Source organism: Pseudophryne corroboree, chromosome 4, assembly GCF_028390025.1.
Source record: "Pseudophryne corroboree isolate aPseCor3 chromosome 4, aPseCor3.hap2, whole genome shotgun sequence".
NCBI classification, from domain to species: Eukaryota; Metazoa; Chordata; class Amphibia; order Anura; family Myobatrachidae; genus Pseudophryne; species Pseudophryne corroboree.
Genome location: NC_086447.1, coordinates 879,089,865 through 879,108,131, shown reverse-complemented (window position 1 = coordinate 879,108,131; position 18,267 = coordinate 879,089,865). Strand labels below are relative to the sequence as shown.

The following is an 18,267-nucleotide window of genomic DNA, read 5'->3' as shown; positions in this document are numbered from 1 at the left end:
CATGTCCCAACAAGCTGGGGTGCTATACTACTGTATGTTTTTTCTGTCGCTCTCCTTCACTACAAAGTTTCACCAAGACGTTATATCTTACCATACCATGTTGCAAGCTCCCTAGTGTCTTGCTTTCACTATAAGCGAGCTATTGTAGGACCCAGAGATGACTGATTTGTTCTCAACAAAGCCTTCGTACCGCTATCCATGTGCCTTTAAAAGCTCTAGAACTGTTCTGCAGCTGAGGTTAGATGACTATTTCTTGTCTTTAGAGCTACCTTTATTATGTAATAAGCCAGCTTCTCTTCTTCAGTTTGCAATTTCCTCTAATATTTATTTTCCTGTAAGATCCCTTAACACTGGACCGTGGGACTCTCTTTCATTTCCCCAGACTCCTGAACGGCTCATCACTGTAATAGTGCTGCACTGCTGTCCAGATAAAGTAACTTGATATCATGCATTGATAGCCTAGATTTAAATTGTCTGGACAATTTTTTTTTTGCATTTTCTCTAATCTGTGTACAGTATCTAGCAAATGCACACACAGGAATCAGCATATACTATAAGAAGCTCTGACCCACAGCTGAGTGCTTTAGATTTGCACATACAGTATCTAACACTTATGGCCTTTTGCGATTCAAGAGCCAGCTCAGGGACGTTTGCAAGTGCTGTAGAGTATGGGGCATGGATGCCAGTAAATTGAATTGTTCATTTGGGTTACACATATTTAAAAAAAAGCCACTTTCGTTACTAAGTGTAAATTCTGTTCCTACACAAAACAGGTATAGTTTTCAAGTTAATGATGATTGAAGCATATTTACTGCAAATGCATCCACACAAGATTTAAGGTTGTTGTTGTTGTTATTATTATTATTATTATTATTACAATTTATTTATAAGGTGCCACAAGTGTTCCACAGCGCCGTACATCCAACACACATACAGGGTATACAGCACTTAACATCACAGAAAACTAAAAAGGTTAGAAAAGGTTGTACATACTTTATATATGTGGGGCTCAAAACATTAGTGGTAATATATAAATGTGAAAATATATATCTGCGCATACACAATGGACAAACTTTGCATTCACCCATAAATAACCCCCTTTTTAAATTTCAGTATAAATGTTTGTGTTTTTGTCTTCTACAATATGATTCTTTAAGAGAAAAGTGTTTAAAAGTATGAAAATATCCATTTACATTGCCGAATTATCTGTGATACGTGTTTAGTTGCCTTAGTAAAATAGAAAGTGATATGACTGAATTGCTTTGTTGCAGGTAACATCATTTAATCACAATTATTTCCACAAACATTTGGAAGACAGTCTGTCATTAGGAAGACCTCTTCTCATTGAAGATATTGGGGAAGAACTTGATCCAATTCTTGATAATGTTTTAGCAAAAAACCTTAACCGATCAAGAACAATATTTAAGGTTTGTGCTTTTGATTAGCTTAAAGTGTTATTTAATAATGTAATACATATTACAGAAGCATTTGCAAAGTGTATACACCATCCTGTAAGTAGGTTCTTTTCCATCTACAAACACTTGTATAAGGTGGAAAGTTGGACAGTATCACTGCACAAACTGATGTCTGGTTACCAGTGGCAATGCCTCCCGTCTCTTCAGTTAGTGTAGATGAGTACACTCAGTGGTCTGCTCTTCTGCTGCTTTAGGAGACAACAATGGGGGCCTGTTTCTCTTTAACTGCAATAATTGTATTTTGCAAGGTATACAATCTTAACACTATTAAGTATTATCTTAATAAAGTCCCATCACTTCTTTATTAAAGAGACAGTCTTCCACGCCATAGTAAATACAGTATATAAGTTATGGTGATAAGTTAATGTATTTCAATTAAGACATTAGATGATTTGTCAGTGAGAAAAATCATCCAACTATTCTAGTCATATATGTTTAGTACTGCACATATAAACATTTCTAAAATGAGAACAATACCATTGTGTGTGTTTGTTTATCATCAAGATATAAATAATTAATATTATTACTAATAATGATAATAATAATCTTACTGTGCAGGTGAAAGTGGGTGATAAAGAGGTTGATATTTTGGACACGTTCAGGCTGTACCTAACCACAAACTTTCCAAACCCTCTGTTTTCACCTGAGATCCATGCACAATCATCTCTGATTGACTTCACTGTTACCATGAAAGGACTAGAAAACCAGCTACTAGAGAGGGTCATCCGAACTGAAAAAAAGGTACCAGGATCTAAATAATAATGTTCTCATTTTTCTACGTGTGTTTTGGTGTATACAGTATATGCCGTACATATAGCTGTCACACTGATGAGCCCAGGCTATCGTGTGCTACCAGGCTTACTCCTGACTACCCACAGCACTAACATGCTTGTATGTCATCCTGGCTTATCTCTGATTACCCACTTCTGTGCTGGCCACACTTTCGCTACTTCGACATCATACCACAGGCGCTGGTACAGGGAGGGCAAAGGAGCAGCCCCCCCCTCCCCCCAAGTAAAAAAATAATAATTATGAGATGTCAGTCAAAGGACTGATCCATGGGATGCAGTGCGGCTGCCATCTACAGATAATACGAGCAGTGTCAGGACAGAGATAATGCCTTTTCCGGCTGCTTTACCTCCTCCCTACCCACAGCCTTCTCTCCCACACCTCCGGGGCCCTCCTCCCACCCAGGAACCCAGCTCCAACCCCTACAGTGTGTGGCTAGTGACTATAGGCTGACCTCTGGGACCAACCCTATGCCTCTCTCACCTCCCACTTCATATGTTCCTCACCTCTTCCCCCTCAGCTACCCTTTGTCCTCCACCCCCTCCCTCCACGGCACCTCCTGCCCCCCCCCCCCCCCCTCTTTTTCTTCTGGATTCAGCTGAAAATGTACCCTGTAAAGACTTATTGCCTTCCATGCACAGCCTCAGCCAGGGTGTGAGCTATGAGTGGATCCTGTCTCTTCATCTTCTACATAAAGTCACTCTCATGTTTTACAGTTATGTTTTTGGAGCATATTTATATTAAGCATTATGTGGGAAGTCACCTGAAAAATTGGATACCCCTACAATGTACACTAAGTATCCCCTGTAAATATTTCAGGGGTTCCACAGAAGATATCTTTCACTTTCCCTGTTTTCTCTGACGTCCTAGTGGATGCTGGGGACTCCGTAAGGACCATGGGGAATAGACGGCTCCGCAGGAGACTGGGCACATCTAAAGAAAGCTTTAGGACTATCTGGTGTGCACTGGCTCCTCCCCCTATGACCCTCCTCCAAGCCTCAGTTAGATTTCTGTGCCCGGCTGAGCTGGATGCACACTAGGGGCTCTCCTGAGCTCCTAGGAAGAAAGTATATGTTAGGTTTTTTATTTTCAGTGAGACCTGCTGGCAACAGGCTCACTGCACCGAGGGACTAAGGGGAGAAGAAGCGAACCTACCTAAGTGGTGGTAGCTTGGGCTTCTTAGGCTACTGGACACCATTAGCTCCAGAGGGATCGAACACAGGACCCGACCTCGACGTCCGTTCCCGGAGCCGCGCCGCCGTCCCCCTTACAGAGCCAGAAGCAAGAAGGTGGTCCGGAAAATCGGCGGCTGAAGACTTCTGTCTTCTCCAAGGTAGCGCACAGCACTGCAGCTGTGCGCCATTGCTCCTCATGCACACCACACACTGCGGTCACTGATGGGTGCAGGGCGCTGGGGGGGGGGGGCGCCCTGAGCAGCAATATTAACACCTTGGCTGGCGAACTGAAACCATATATAGCCCCAGGGGCTATATAGGTGTTTATTAACCCCTGCCAGAACTTTTACAATAGCGGGAGAAAGCCCGCCAAAAAAGGGGCGGAGCCATCTCCCTCAGCACACTGTCGCCATTTTCCCTCACAGCTCTGCTGGAGGGATCGCTCCCTGACTCTCCCCTGCAGTCCTGCACTACAGAAAAGGGTTAAAAAGAGAGGGGGGGCACAAATGAGGCGCAGTATATATATATATATTATGCAGCTATAAGGGAAAACACTCTCTATAGGTAATATCCCTGTGATATATAGCGCTCTGGTGTGTGCTGGCATACTCTCCCTCTGTCTCCCCAAAGGGCTTTGTGGGGTCCTGTCCTCTATCAGAGCATTCCCTGTGTGTGTGCTGTGTGTCGGTACTGCTGTGTTGACATGTATGATGAGGATTATGATGTGGAGGCGGAGCAAATGCCTGTGAATGGGATGTCACCCCCTGCGGGGTCGACACCGGTGTGGATGGACTTATGGAAGGAATTACGTGACAGTGTCAACTCCTTACATAAAAGGTTTGACGACATAGGACAGCCGGCTGCTCAGCTTGTGCCTGTCCAAGCGTCTCACATGTCATCAGGGGCTCTAAAACGCCCGCTACCTCAGATGGCAGACACAGATGTTGACACGGATACCGACTCCAGTGTCGACGACGATGAGACTAGTGTACCTTCCAATAGGGCCACCCGTTACATGATCGAGGCAATGAAAAATGTATTACACATTTCTGATAATACCCCAGGCAGATACCACAAAAAAGGGTATTATGTTTGGTGACAGAAAACTACCAGTAGTTTTCCTGCATCTGAGGAATTGATATGAGGTGTGTGAGGAAGCGTGGACTTCCCCCGATAAGAAATTGATAATTTCTAAGCAGCGTACCCTTTTCCGCCAGAGGATAGGTCACGTTGGGAAATAACCCCTAGGGTAGATAAAGCGGTTACAGACTTATTAAAAAAGGTGGCACTACCGTCACGGATACGGCCGCCCTGAAGGACCTGCTGATAGAAAGCAGAAAACTACCCTTAAAGCTATATACACACACACGGGCATTATATTGAGACCTGCTATTGCCTCGGCATGGATGTGCAGTGCGGCAGCTGCGTGGTCAGATTCCCTGTCGGATAATATTTATACTATAGATAGGGACAATATTTTGCTGAAAATAGAGCATATAAAAGACGCTGTCTTATACATGCGTGATGCACAGAGGGATATTTGCCGACTGGCATCACTAATAAGCGCTATGTAAAACCATTGCCGCCAGACGGGGGTTATGGACTCGGCAATGGTCGGGCGATGCCGATTCAAAACGGCACATGGAAGTTTGCCCTAGAAGGGGGTGGAACTGTTTGGGGATGGTCTTTCAGACCTCGTTTCCACAGCTACGGCTGGGAAATCAAAACTTTTGCCACAAGCTACCCCACAGCAAAAGTAAGCACTGTATTATCAGGTACAGTCCCTTCGGCCCCAGAAAAGTAGAGGGCTAGAGGCTCATCTTTTCTGCCAAGTGGAAAAGGTAGAGGGAAAAAGCTGCAGCACACAGCTAGTTCCCGGGAGCAGAAGTCCTCCCCTGCGTCCGGTAAATCCACAGCATGACGCTGGGGCTGCTCAGGCGGACCCGGGTACGGTGGGGGCCCATCTCAGAAATTTTCAGCGCACAGTGGGCTCTCTCACAGGTGGATCCCTGGGTTCTTCAAACAGTATCTCAGAGGTACAGGCTGGAATTCGAGACGTCTCCCCCCCGCCGTTTCCTAAAATCTGCCTTACCGGCAACTCCCTCTGCCAGGGAGGCAGTGTTGGTGGCTATCCAAAAAACTGTATTCACAGCAAGTGATTATCAAGGTACCCCTCCTTCAACAGGAAAAGGGTTACTTTTCCACAATGTTTGTGGTACCGAAACCGGACGGTTCGGTGAGACCCATCTTAAATTTAAAATCCTTGAACACATATAACAAAAGATTCAAGTTCAAGATGGAATCGCTCAGGGCGATTATTGCGATCCTGGACGAGGGGGATTACAGGGTCTCTCTGGACATCAAGGATACTTACCTGCATGTCCCCATTTACCCTCCTCACCAGGAGTACCTCAAGATTGTGGTACCGGACTGTCACTATCAGTTCCAGACGCTGCCGTTTGGATTATCCACGGCACGAGGGTCTTTACCATGGGTAATGACCGAAATGATGATACTCCTTCGCAAGAAGGGAGTTTTAATTATCCCGTACTTGGACGATCTCCTGATAAAGGCGAGGTCCAAGGAACAGTTGGTAAGGGGGTAGCACTTTCTCGGGAAGTGCTGCAACAGCAGGACTGGATTCTCAATTCCAAAAGTCACAGCTGGTCCCGACGACACGTCTTCTGTTCCTGGGAATGATTCTGGAAACAGACCAGAAAAAAGTGTTTCTTCCAATGGAAAAAGCCGAGGAGTTGTCATCGCTAGTCAGAAACCTCCTAAAACCGGGACAGGTGTCGGTACATCAATGCACACGAGTCCTGGGAAAAATGGTAGCTTCGTACGAAGAAATTCCATTCGGAAAGTTCCACGCAAGGATTTTCCAGTGGGACCTGTTGGACAAATGGTCCGGGTCCCATCTCCAGATACAGCAGCGGATAACCCGGTCGGCAAAAACCAGGGTGTCGCTGCGGTGGTGGCTGCAGAGGGCTCATCTACTAGAGGGCCGCAGATTCGGAATACAGGACTGGGTCCTGGTAAACACTGATGCCAGCCTTCGGGGCTGGGGTGCAGTCACACAGGGAGTAAAATTCCAAGGACTGTGGTCCAAACAGGAGATTTCACTTCACATACATTTTCTGGAGCTAAGAGCCCTTTACAAGGCCGTAAGCCAAACAAGGCCCCTGCTTCAAAACCAGCCGTACTGATCCAATCAGACAACATCACGGCGCTCGCCCATGTAAACAGGCAGGGCGGCACAAGAAGCAGGAGGGAAATGGCAGAAGCCATAAGGATTCCCCGTTGGGCGGAAAATCACGTGGTAGCACTGGCAGCAGTGTTCATTCCGGGAGTGGACAACTGGGAAGCAGACTTCCGCAGCAGACTCCACCCGGGAGAATAGGGACTTCATCCAGAAGTCTTCCAAATGCTGGTAAACCATTGGGAAAGACCACAGGTGGACATGCTGGCGTCCCGCCTCAATAAAAAAGATATTGCGCCAGGTCAAGGGAACCTCAGGCGATCGCTGTGGACTCTCTAGTGACACCGCGGGTGTACCAGTCGGTTTATGTGTTCCCTCCTCTCCCTCTCATACCCAAGGTACTGAGGATAATAAGGAAAAGAGGAGTAAGAACTATACTCATTGTTCCGGATTGGCCAAGAAGGGCTTGGTACCTGGAACTTCAGGAGTTGATCTCAGAGGACCCATGGCCTCTGCCACTCAGACAGGATCTGCTGCAGCAGGGGCCCTGTCTGTTCAAAGACTTACCACGGCTGCATTGACGGCATGGCGGTTGAACACCGGATCCTGAGTGAAAAAGGCATTCCGGAGGAAGTCATTCTTATCCTGATCAAAGCCAGGAAGGATGTCAGCCTGAAGTTCAGACGTTGTAAGGGAGTGCTGCATGTTCAGCCCCTTTTTTGTGCCCCAGTGGCACCTTGGGATCTCAATGTGGTTTTGAAGTTCCTGGAATCACATTGGTTTGAGCCACTTAAAACCGTGGATTTGAAATATCTCACATGAAAAGTGGTCATGTGTTGGCTCTGGCTTCGGCCAGGCATGTGTCAGAATTGGCGGCTTTGTCATAAAAAAGCCCTTACCTGACTTTCCATATGGATAGGGCAGAGTTGAGGACTCGTCCTCACTTTCTCCCGAAGGTGGTATCAGGTTTTCACTTGTACCAACCTATTGTGGTGCCTGTGGCTACTAGGGACCTGGAGGATTCCAAGTTACTGGACGTAGTCAGGGCCCTGAAAAATTATATTTCCAGGACGGCTGGAGTCAGGAAAACTGACTCGCTGTTTATCCTAGATGCACCCAACATGCTGGGTGCTCCTGCTTCTAAGCAGACTATAGCGCGCTGGATTTGTAGCACTATTCAGCTTGCGCATTCTGCGGTGGGACTACCGCAGCCTAAATCTGTAAAAGCCCATTCCACATGGAAGGGGGCTCATCTTGGGCGGCTGCCCGTGGGGTCTCGGCTTTACAACTTGGCCGAGCTGCTACTTGGTCAGGGGCAAACACGTTGCAAAATTCTACAAATTTGATACCCTGGCTGAGAAGGACCTTGAGTTCTCTCATTCGGTGCTGCAGAGTCATCCGCTCTCTCCCGCCCGTTTGGGAGCTTTGGTATAATCCCCATGGTCCTTACGGAGTCCCCAGCATCCACTACGGACTACGAGAAATAGATTTACCGGTGAGTAAAATCTTATTTTCCATATACAATAACATTAGCTATTGCAGTCTTTGGGTTACATAACACAATTTACCGGGAGAGGGATTGTCCAGATCCCTCCTTGGTAACCTCCACTGATGCATGCGCTAATGACCACAGTAGGTCCGCAGCATAGAGTAACACATTGCTGGGAGCGCCTAACCCTGGACATGATTTTTAAACACATCTTGGCGGGAATTAATTTCTTATTTCTGCAGCGGGGTACACTGGTATTCCACAGGGAATAACATTGGGGTGTAGCTTGGGATCTTGATCCAAGGCACCAACAAGCTAAAAGCTTTGACTTTTCCCAAGATGCTCAGCGCCGCCTCCTCTATAACCCCGCCTCCGTGCACAGGAGCTCAGTTTGTAAGTTGTTGCCTGCAGTGCAGGCAGCTAACTGGAAGGGCTGCTCCAGCCCTTCCAGTTAGCTATTTTAAAGAAGGTAGAAGACTTTAAGGGCTGCAGCAGAAGCACTATAGTGCTAGATATCATTCTGATATCTCCTGCTGCAGCTCCATCACCTCCTCCAGCGGCGCTGTATACTCCCGCGTCCCTGGTTGCCGGGTACTTACAACGGAGGCTCCGGTTCTTCATCCAGGGCACACACACTAACCGAAGATCTCCGGGATCGCGTGGCCGCACTCAGGGAGGAGGTGAGAGGGTCCCCCAGGCGTGACCAACTGGAAATCGCGATCCGGCGCGGCCATTAGGAGGCGGGCCACACGCGCTGGCGTGGACACTGTGGCCGTACAGGGATCCCACTAGACCACCAGGGCAAGGGCACAGGTCGGATTAGGCTGAAATCCAATTTATTAAGGGCCCGCAGCACCCGGTGGTAAAGTCCAGCAAGGGGATAAGGCTCTGGCCTGTAGCCCCTCCCCCAGCCCCGCGGCGCCATTTAGAGTAAATGCTCCCGCCCTGGAGCTGCATCTCTCTGTCTCCCTCACTCCCTGTCAGCGTTTGGGTGCCATTACATACAGCTGTACTGATTCTGGGACTGCTGGGTGATGCCTCCTCTGTAAAGCCGCCTGCATCATCAGTGCTATGCATTTAACAGGACACTTACGTATTCTGCATGTTGTTTAGACAGTGTTAGTTAAGAACAAGTGCATACTTCAGGGTTATTTAGTACAAGTACCCTGTAATATTCATCCAGTTTTGATATATCTGTTTATATACATAGCCTTACTCAGTAATAGTATTGCTAGTCCAGTGCAGTTTTATTGTTTGTCATAATTCCTGCATTGTACATGTGACTGTGTGTGTGTGCATATAGCTGCTGTGTGATCTCTACTCCGTGTATCTCACTCCTACTGCTATCCCTATATTCTGTAACCTGAGGGGGCTCCGTGCATCAGGGTTATTATATAATATAGGTATTTCACAGGATATATGTATTTTGTATTTTTCTCTGTGTTTTTCAGTCACATTTTACCTCAGAAATCCTCTGTTTGTGCTGTCACACTGCACAGGGGGTTTGTGTTAGGTATTCTATCTCCTGACATTGTACAGTGTCGGCCGTGGTTTACGCTTTCATATTATGTCAGCTACAGGGGGCGATGGATCTGGGGCTGATTCCGCCGTGCGCGGTTATGATGTCCCAGATGCATTTGAGGATAACATGGCTGCGGAGGGTTCAGGTTTTGGGGGTTCTGTACCCCCCAGTCAGTTTGTAACAGCGGGGGCACATCAGGGCCCGCCTTGGTCTGCCTTTTCTAATTTACTGATTACGCTGGTAACTAGACTTGTGCCCCCTATGGGACCTCCTGTGCCTTATCAGCCTTATATGGTCCCTGCGGTTAATCTGCCATTGATAGATACTCTGTCCATTCAGTTACAGCACTTGAATAACTCTTTGGATAAACGTATTCCTGATCCTGTCCCGCCTAAAACTAAACCTGAGACGTCCTCTAAGCGGGCTGTTATTTCCTCTTAATCCACGCATGTTCCGGATACCTCTTCCGATGAAGATGGCGTGTATACTGACCCCACAGACTCTGATCATGACGTTTCTGATTGGGAATCTGTTTCACAGGTGGATGTTCCTGATCTCTTAGAGGCTATCAGACTCATTCTTCAGATTGATGATGATCCTGAGCATCTAAGAAACTGGACAGGTTCAAACATCAGAAGGTTGCTAAATTGGTTTTACCTCATTCTGACCACTTGGTTGACATACGTCAGGAATCCTGGGAGAACCCAAGAAAGAAATTCACCCCACACAAGAAGATGTTAGCCCGCTATCCCCTTGCGGCAGAATTTAGTAAAAATTGTGAAATGCCACCGCAGGTGGACTCGCAAATCGCTTGGACTTTTGGTGTCATCTGCTCTGCCTGTCACTACCATCACTTCTGTCAAGGAGCCGAAGGATAAGCTGTGGAGGGCTGCTTAAAATCTATCTGTACCCTTGCAGGGGCTGCACGTAGGCCCACCATTGCGGCTACTTGGGCCGCAGAAGCTATTGAAACGTGGGCTCATGAAATAGAGGCTGAGTTTCCGTCCAATTTTCCTGAACATGCCAGACAATGTCTCTCTTATATTATCACGACATCTCTTTACATTAAAGAAGAAGCTTCAGATGCCAGTGTTCTCGTGGCCAAGGCTGCTACGACATCCATTTTGGCTTGCCGTATTCTCTGGTTACGTTCCTGGTCGGTGGACTTGGACTCTAAGAAAACCCCGGAGGTGCTCCTGTTTAAAGGAAACATCCTCTTTGGTGAGTATTTCAACAAGATTGTCGCTGATTTGGCGTCTGCTAAGACTGCATGTTTACCTAGTACTACTCCTTCGTCCCCGAAGGCTAAGAGTACTTCCTTTCATTTCTTTTGCCCTCCGGGTAAAGCAAAGGGTCAGGAGTAACCGAAACAGTCTCGCACTTCCGAAACCACCAAGCCCAAGCCTAAACGTGCCGGCATGACGATGGGGGCCTCCCCCTGGTGGATCCCAGGGTGGGAGGCTGACTTCTACAGTTCACCCAGGTATGGTTGAAGACCACTTCAGACGCTTGGGTACGGGAAGTCGTCACTCACGGATACGCTATATCCTTTAAGACACGTCCCCCTCCTCGCTGTTGCCTGACGGACATCCCTTCGGATCAGGTGAGGGCAACAACTCACCGTTCAGTGGTACAATCCCTCCTGGACACCGGAGTGGTAGTGCCGGTGCCTCTGGCTCAGAAGGGCAGGAGGTACTATTCAACACTGTTCCTAGTCCCCAAACAGAATGGTTCCTCCCGGCCCATTCTCAACCTCAAATCTTTGAACAAGTTTGTGAGGGTCTCCAAGTTTCGTATGGAGACCCTTCGCTCTATTGTCCTGGCTTTGGAACCAGGCGACTATATGGTATCCCTGGATATACAGGATGCTTACCTGCATATCCCTATTGCCATGTCACATCAGCAATACCTGCGGTTTGCTATTGGCAATCTCCATTACCAATTCCGGGCCTTACCGTTTGGTCTGACCACGGCTCCGCAAATTTTCACCAAGGTCATGGCAGTTATGACGGCTTCACTCCGCCATCAAGGGGTCAGTATCCTGCCGTATCTGGACGACCTGCCGATCCTGGCCAATTCCCCAGAAGTTCTCCTCCGTCATTTGGATCTGACGGTCCAGTTTCTGCAAGCCCACGGGTGGCTCATCAACTGGAAGAAATTATCCCTGCTCCCTGCCCAGAGCATGGTGCATCTGGGAGCGTTGTTGGACACACACAACCAGAGGTTGTTTTTGTCACAGGAGAAAGTCCTGAAGCTTCAGGACAAGATACGTTGCTTCCTCTCTCGTCCGTGTGTGTCGATACACTCGGCGATGCAAGTACTAGGCCTCATGATGTCGGCTTTCGACATGGTGGAGTACGCTCAATTTAATTCCCGCCCTCTGCAGAAACTGATTCTTGCCAAGTGGGACGACCTGCCTCACTGTATCAGGTCTCAAATGATCTCCTTGTCTCCAGAGGTCCGTCTGTCACTGTCCTGGTGGCTGCAGGACCACCGATTGAGCAGGGGTCGTCCCTTCTGGATCTCCAACTGGGTCCTTCTGACAACGGATGTCAGTCTGAGGAGTTGGGGCGCGGTGTTGGAGCAACACTCTCTTCAGGGTCGGTGGACCAGGGAGGAGTCTCTCCTCCCGATAAACATTCTGGAATTGCGGCCAGTGTTCAATGCTCTGAAACTGGCCCAGCATCTGGTGCTGAACAGGCCTGTTCAAGTACAGTCAGACAATTCCACTACGGTGGTGTACATAAATCATCAAGGCGGCACTCGAAGCCGCATGGCAATGATGGAAGTGTCAAAGATTCTTCAGTGGGCAGAACGCCATCTGCCAGCCATATCGGCAGTGTTCATTCCGGGGGTCCTCAACTGGGAAGCGGACTACCTCAGTCGTCAGGACGTACACGCCGGAGAGTGGAGCCTTCACCCAGAAGTATTTCAACTCCTAGTGGACAACTGGGGCTTACCAGATGTAGACCTGATGGCGTCTCGACACAATTAGAAGGTTCCGGTCTTCGGGGCAAGGGATCCTCAAGCGGCGTTCGTGGACGCACTAGCAATTCCATGGAACTTTCGGCTGCCGTATGTGTTCCCTCCGGTGTCACTCCTGCCCAGAGTAGTGAGGAAGTTCAAGCAAGAAGGAGGAATCCTTCTTCTAATAGCTTCTGCGTGGCCCAGACGGCATTGGTTTTCAGACCTGCAGGGTCTCTTGCTAGAGCATCCTCTTCTGCTTCCGCAACAACCAGACCTCCTCGTTCAGGGCCCTTGTGTTTACCAGGATTTGGCCCAACTGGCAATGACGGCGTGGCTCTTGTAGCTTCCGTATTGAGGATTTTCTGAGGTGGCCATTAAAACTATGTTGAAGGCCCGTAAGCTGGCTTCTGCTCAGAATTACCATAGGGTCTGGAATTCTTACTTTGCTTGGTGCGCATCTAACAATCATGATGTTTACAATCAAACTTTTTGCCTTCCTACAACAGGGCTTGGACTTGGGCCTTCGGCTTGCCTCCCTCAAGGTTCATATTTCTGCCTTGTCGGTGTGGCTTCAGAGAAGAATTGCGACTCTGCCTGATGTTCATACATTCACTCAGGGTGTTTTATGGATTCAACCTCCCTATGTCCCACCTGTGGCTCCTTGGGATTTGTCGGTGGTTCTGGGGGCTTTGCAAGAGTCTCCGTTCAAACCTCTTGAATCTGCGGACCTTAAGTGGCTTTCCCTCAAGGTCTTGTTTCTGCTGGCTATTGCCTCTGCTAGACGGGTATCAGATTTGGGTGCCTTGTCTTGTAGGTCCCCCTATCTGATTTTTCACTATGACCGGGCAGTTCTTCGGACGCGCCCTGGTTATCTACCTAAGGTGGTGTCTTCTTTCCACCTGGATTAGAATAGTGATTGCACATGCTTATGTACAGGCTGGCCTTCCAGCTCCTGCTACCATCAAAGCCCATTCTACTCGGTTTGTTGGACCTTCTTGGGTGGCCCGCTGTGGTGTGACCCTTGAACAATTGTACAAGACAGTTACGTGGTCCTCAGTGAACACGTTCATAAGGTTCTATGCCTTCGATACTTCCGCCTCCCAGGATGCTTCCTTTGGACGCCGGGTTCTTGTGCCCGCTACAGTGTGTCCCCTCCCCTAAGGAACTGCTTTAGGACATCCCCAATGTTATTCCCTGTGGAATACCAGTGTACCCCGCAGCAGAAAAGGAGATTTATGGCAAGAACTTACCTTTGTTAAATCTCTTTCTGTGAGGTACACCGGATTCTACAGGGCGCCCAGCCTGACGCACTTAGCTTCTTTGGGTTGGTATGGCATTAGCCGCTGATACCTTCTCCTGTCGTGAGAATGTGGTATCTGTGGCTACTAACTGTTGTCGTCTCTTTTACCTGCTACTGCATTGGACTGGTTAGCAAAACTGATCTCCTGTGCACAGAGACGGGGTTATAGAGGAGGCGGCGCTGAGCATTTTGGGAACAGTCAAAGCTTTTAGCCTGTTGGTGCCTCGGATCAACATCCTACTCTACACCCCAGTGTTATTCCCTGAGGAATCCAGTGTACCTTGCAGAAAGAGATTTAACAAAGGTAAGTTCATACCATAAATCTCCTTTTTCCGAATAGTGGCAATAAGAAATTATATTTATCAAACCTGATCCTCAATAAACAGTAAGTGGGCCACTTAATGTTGTATTTTTCTTCTAATACTCTATTATCTGCATTCCCCATAGTGTTCTCTTTGCTGTTTTTTTACATAAATGTGTGCCTATGTGTGTGTATAGAGATAGAGATATCTACAGTATATAGATAGATATCTCTGTCATCAGGTAGGTGGTGTGGAGGGTAAGTGCAGTTGACCCTGAGGGGGCAACATTCAGCGATATATGGGAACCAAAATTAAATATCTTGGTCCCCACTAACCAAAAAGGTTGTTTTGCCTCTGCATCAGACTGCCATTTCCTCTCTTCTGGCTAACTGAGGTTATAATCCCGGTCCCCCTATCTCAAAGAGGCACAGGCTTTTACGCCAGCCTCTTTCTTGTTGAAAAACTAAACAGATCATTCCACCCTATACCGAATCTGAAGTAGCTCAACAAATACAGATGCGTTCTCATACAGCTAGCCTCAATGCGCCATGCAGCGCAAGGTGCTTGGCATGAGTGAGCCTCCTGGTCCCATGCAACTCTGCTAACGTCATGCGCCTTTTTTGACAAAAATGTATCTTAGTCGCTATGATATGTGACACTTGATTCTGTGTGACTGAGTCTGTATACAGAGCAGAACAGAACTTGTATTGGAAAAAAATTGTGGCTGCTACATTGTAGCACTTTGTATACAGATTCAGAGACTTAATCGCACACAGATATACAAATGTAAATAAAATGAATCAGCACAGTCTTCTCATGCATCCATTGCTATGCAACTAAGATGCATTTTTAGCAAAAATGAAGCCAAAAAGACACCTGCCGCTAGAAGATTCTCACGCGACCTCACGTGCCAAGAGGGTTTGTTTGGCGTGACTGCAGCAAAGATGTATGAGGACTTATCTGCACCTCCATGTTTCAAGGTACTGCATGGAGTTTCCCATCTGGAATGTTCACCAGCTTTACCTCAGGTTTGGTGTAAGGGAGGAGCACTTCTACTTTCCACGGCTCCTCGTGTTTTCACGAAAATCATGGCAACACAGAAAAATGAGTACACCTTGGGCGCTACCACATAGAATTAAAACAATATCACTTAATCAATCAACATGATGTAGATTAATCCAAAAACTTCCTATACATTTTAAATCACTAGAGAAGCAATGCCCTCAATTTGCTCGAAGTATGTATCAATTGGACTTCTTCCCTGTCCTATAATTGCTTGTAGAAATTTCATACAGGGAGTATAAAAATGAAAAATAAAAAATAATATACAGATGGGTCCACATTTATCTTGACCTTTAATAGGATTAACTGAGACTGGCCAGTCGGACTTAATCCCCTGCTGTAATGACTTAATCCCCTGCTGTATTGTTCTCTGTATTGTATTGCAGTTGAGAACAATAGATGAAGGGTTTATGCTAATAAATCATGTTGTGCTTAGGCTAATAAATCATGTTGTGCCTAGGCGCAGAAAACTAGTCAAGATAATCGTGGACCCATCTGTAGTGCAGTATGCTTCTTAAAACACGTCACAATTTATTTAAAAATTTTAAAATAACTCCATCAAGTTGAAATCAAAATGGAACCGTACCCGTGGGTCCCACCCACCAGACTGCATCTAGGCAGCTAAATCCACTTAGTGCCATTGTCTTGTCCATACTTCTTTCTTTTTGAGTCATGGCAACACATCTCAGACACAGCGGGGTTCAGATATTGACTTATCTGATCAACCTGCTCCTTTTAGCCAAATTCCAGGAGGTTCTTAAAGGCTATCTATGCCTCCCCATAAATCTTCTCCGGTTCCACGGGTGGATCATCATTTGGAGAAAATCCACCATGACTCCTTATTAGAAGATGTTACACTTGCTAGCGTTACTGGACTCCAGAGTTCAGCATGTGTTCTTCCCGAAGGAAAAGATCCAGTCCTTACAGGTCAAGATTGTGCCTTCCTGAGACTTCGTTGAGTCTCGTTCCATTCCTGCATGCAGGTCCTGGGAAAAAGGGTTTCCACCTTCGAGATGGTGGAGTATGCCCAGTTTCAATCCCTTGCAAATGGAGGTACTGGCGATGTGGAAACATTCCTCTCTGCATCTCAACAATTGTTTTCCCTTGGGATGTTCATCGCTTTCTCTTATGACGACTCCACCATTCCCACCTAGACAAGAGCCTCCCCTTTTGGATCCAGGACTGGGTCCTACTCACCACTGATGCGAGTCTTTGGGGATGGGAGGCAGTAACTTTGTCATCAACTGTTTCAAGGCCGATGGACGGCTCAGGAGAGCCGACTCCCAATCAACATATAGATGTGTCCTCATACATCTTGTCTCAATACGCCACGCAGCAGGAGATGTCTGGCGTGAGAGAGCCGACAAGACTTGTGCAACTCCATTAGCATCTGGCATCTTTTTTGCTGAAATTTTTTTTTTGCAAACTACTTAACTGAGCTAACCACCTTCTATAATGCGCATGACAAAGGGCTGCTCTTCATTTCTTGGCAAGCATGATTTACTATACTATAGAAACAGTACATACAGTATATTGTGAGAATAGAAGTATCAGTATTTCCTCAGCTATCCAGAACGAAGACAACAGATGCCATTTTTGCATATATTGGCTGCAGTAAGATCAGATTACCTTTGTCTCAGCACTTTATGGATGAAACATAATGAAGGTTGTGCCTATTTGTCACAGTCCACATTCTTATTGCAAACTGTTTAAAGATCCCAGGCCAGGAACTCCAGCTCCTGGTATGCATAGATTTGGTAGTGCACCACTCTTGTTCTTGTAATGCATACTGTAGGTTTGCTCAACTAGGGAAGAAGTTGTTTGACTTCTGAAACAGCAGATTTGATATCTCTGGCAACCGCTTGTTAGATATCATAATTAGTAAGGACACCAGATGCTAAATATCCCTCTTTGTAGTTGAGAAACTCTTAGTGGTCACAACCTTGGGTAAAGAGTGAGCTCCATGCTTTCAGTTGACTGGAAGGTAGGCTAGTCCGTCGCTTAAAGAAGAAGCCTCCTTCGGTCTGTGAGGATGATTTTTTTTCCAGTTCCTGCATCCACAGGCAGCAACTGCTTCAAATTTTTCGAAATACAGTAGTTGGGGAGGCAGTTACTGTAATTTCCGTCCAGGATCTCATTTGTAGTATGTCTTACTCCAGCCATGCATGGTCAGAATAAAAGTTGGAGATAGTGTTCATGGTTTTTAAGGGGGGTATCCAATTAGCCACCGTCAATTAATGCAGCTAATTGTCTACCATGGGTTATCCAATTAGCCACTGTCAATTAATGCAGCTAATTGTCTTCCATGGGTTATCCAATTAGCCACTGTCAATTAATGCAGCTAATTGTCTTCCAGGGGTTATCCTATTAGCCCCGATAAGCCGGTGCGAGATGCGGCTTATCTGATTTTCTTTCACCTTTTTTCGGTTTCACTGAACCTATATGTTTTCGTGAGAATATTTTTTTTTTTTACAGGCGACCACATTTCTTCTCAGGTTATTGGATACCCCAATAACAATGAGATGGTCTGCAGAATATCTTGAAAACGGCGAAACAAGTAATGTACTGTAGATTTCTAGAAATGTTTGTAATTAAGGTATCTTCGTATAATTAGGACAAACATTAAAAATTACTCTGCTGTTATCCCTTAATGTTGATTGCTATATTTTAGTAATTTCATGTAAAATAATATTGTTTGCATTATTGTGTATGATTGTTGACACCCTGGCGGCCATGTGGTTCTTGTTTCCTCTGTATAAATAGGAGCTGGAAGCAGAGAGGATTATGCTAATGGAGGATGTTACTGAACACAAACGTAAAATGACGGAGTTAGAGGACAATCTTCTTTATAAGCTAAGTGTAGCAAAAGGTATGTACTGTGTAATAGATAGAGATTTCATCACTGTTCTTGGATGTGATTCTCAGCTATATTCCTCAAATGATAAAAGGTTGAATGAGACTGTACTATTATATCATTTCATGTTACA

General features: G+C 46.5%; 1 protein-coding gene across 1 annotated transcript in view; it reads left to right on the top strand.

The window, feature by feature from the left end:
- Positions 1-18,267, top strand: part of DNAH8 (dynein axonemal heavy chain 8) — a 1,853,457-nt gene that overhangs the window by 1,672,362 nt on the left and 162,828 nt on the right. The window contains exons 75-77 of the mRNA XM_063918852.1: positions 1,272-1,427; positions 2,034-2,216; positions 18,044-18,149. Of these exons, the coding sequence (XP_063774922.1) occupies positions 1,272-1,427; positions 2,034-2,216; positions 18,044-18,149 (445 nt within the window). The remainder of the gene's footprint in view (positions 1-1,271; positions 1,428-2,033; positions 2,217-18,043; positions 18,150-18,267) is intronic.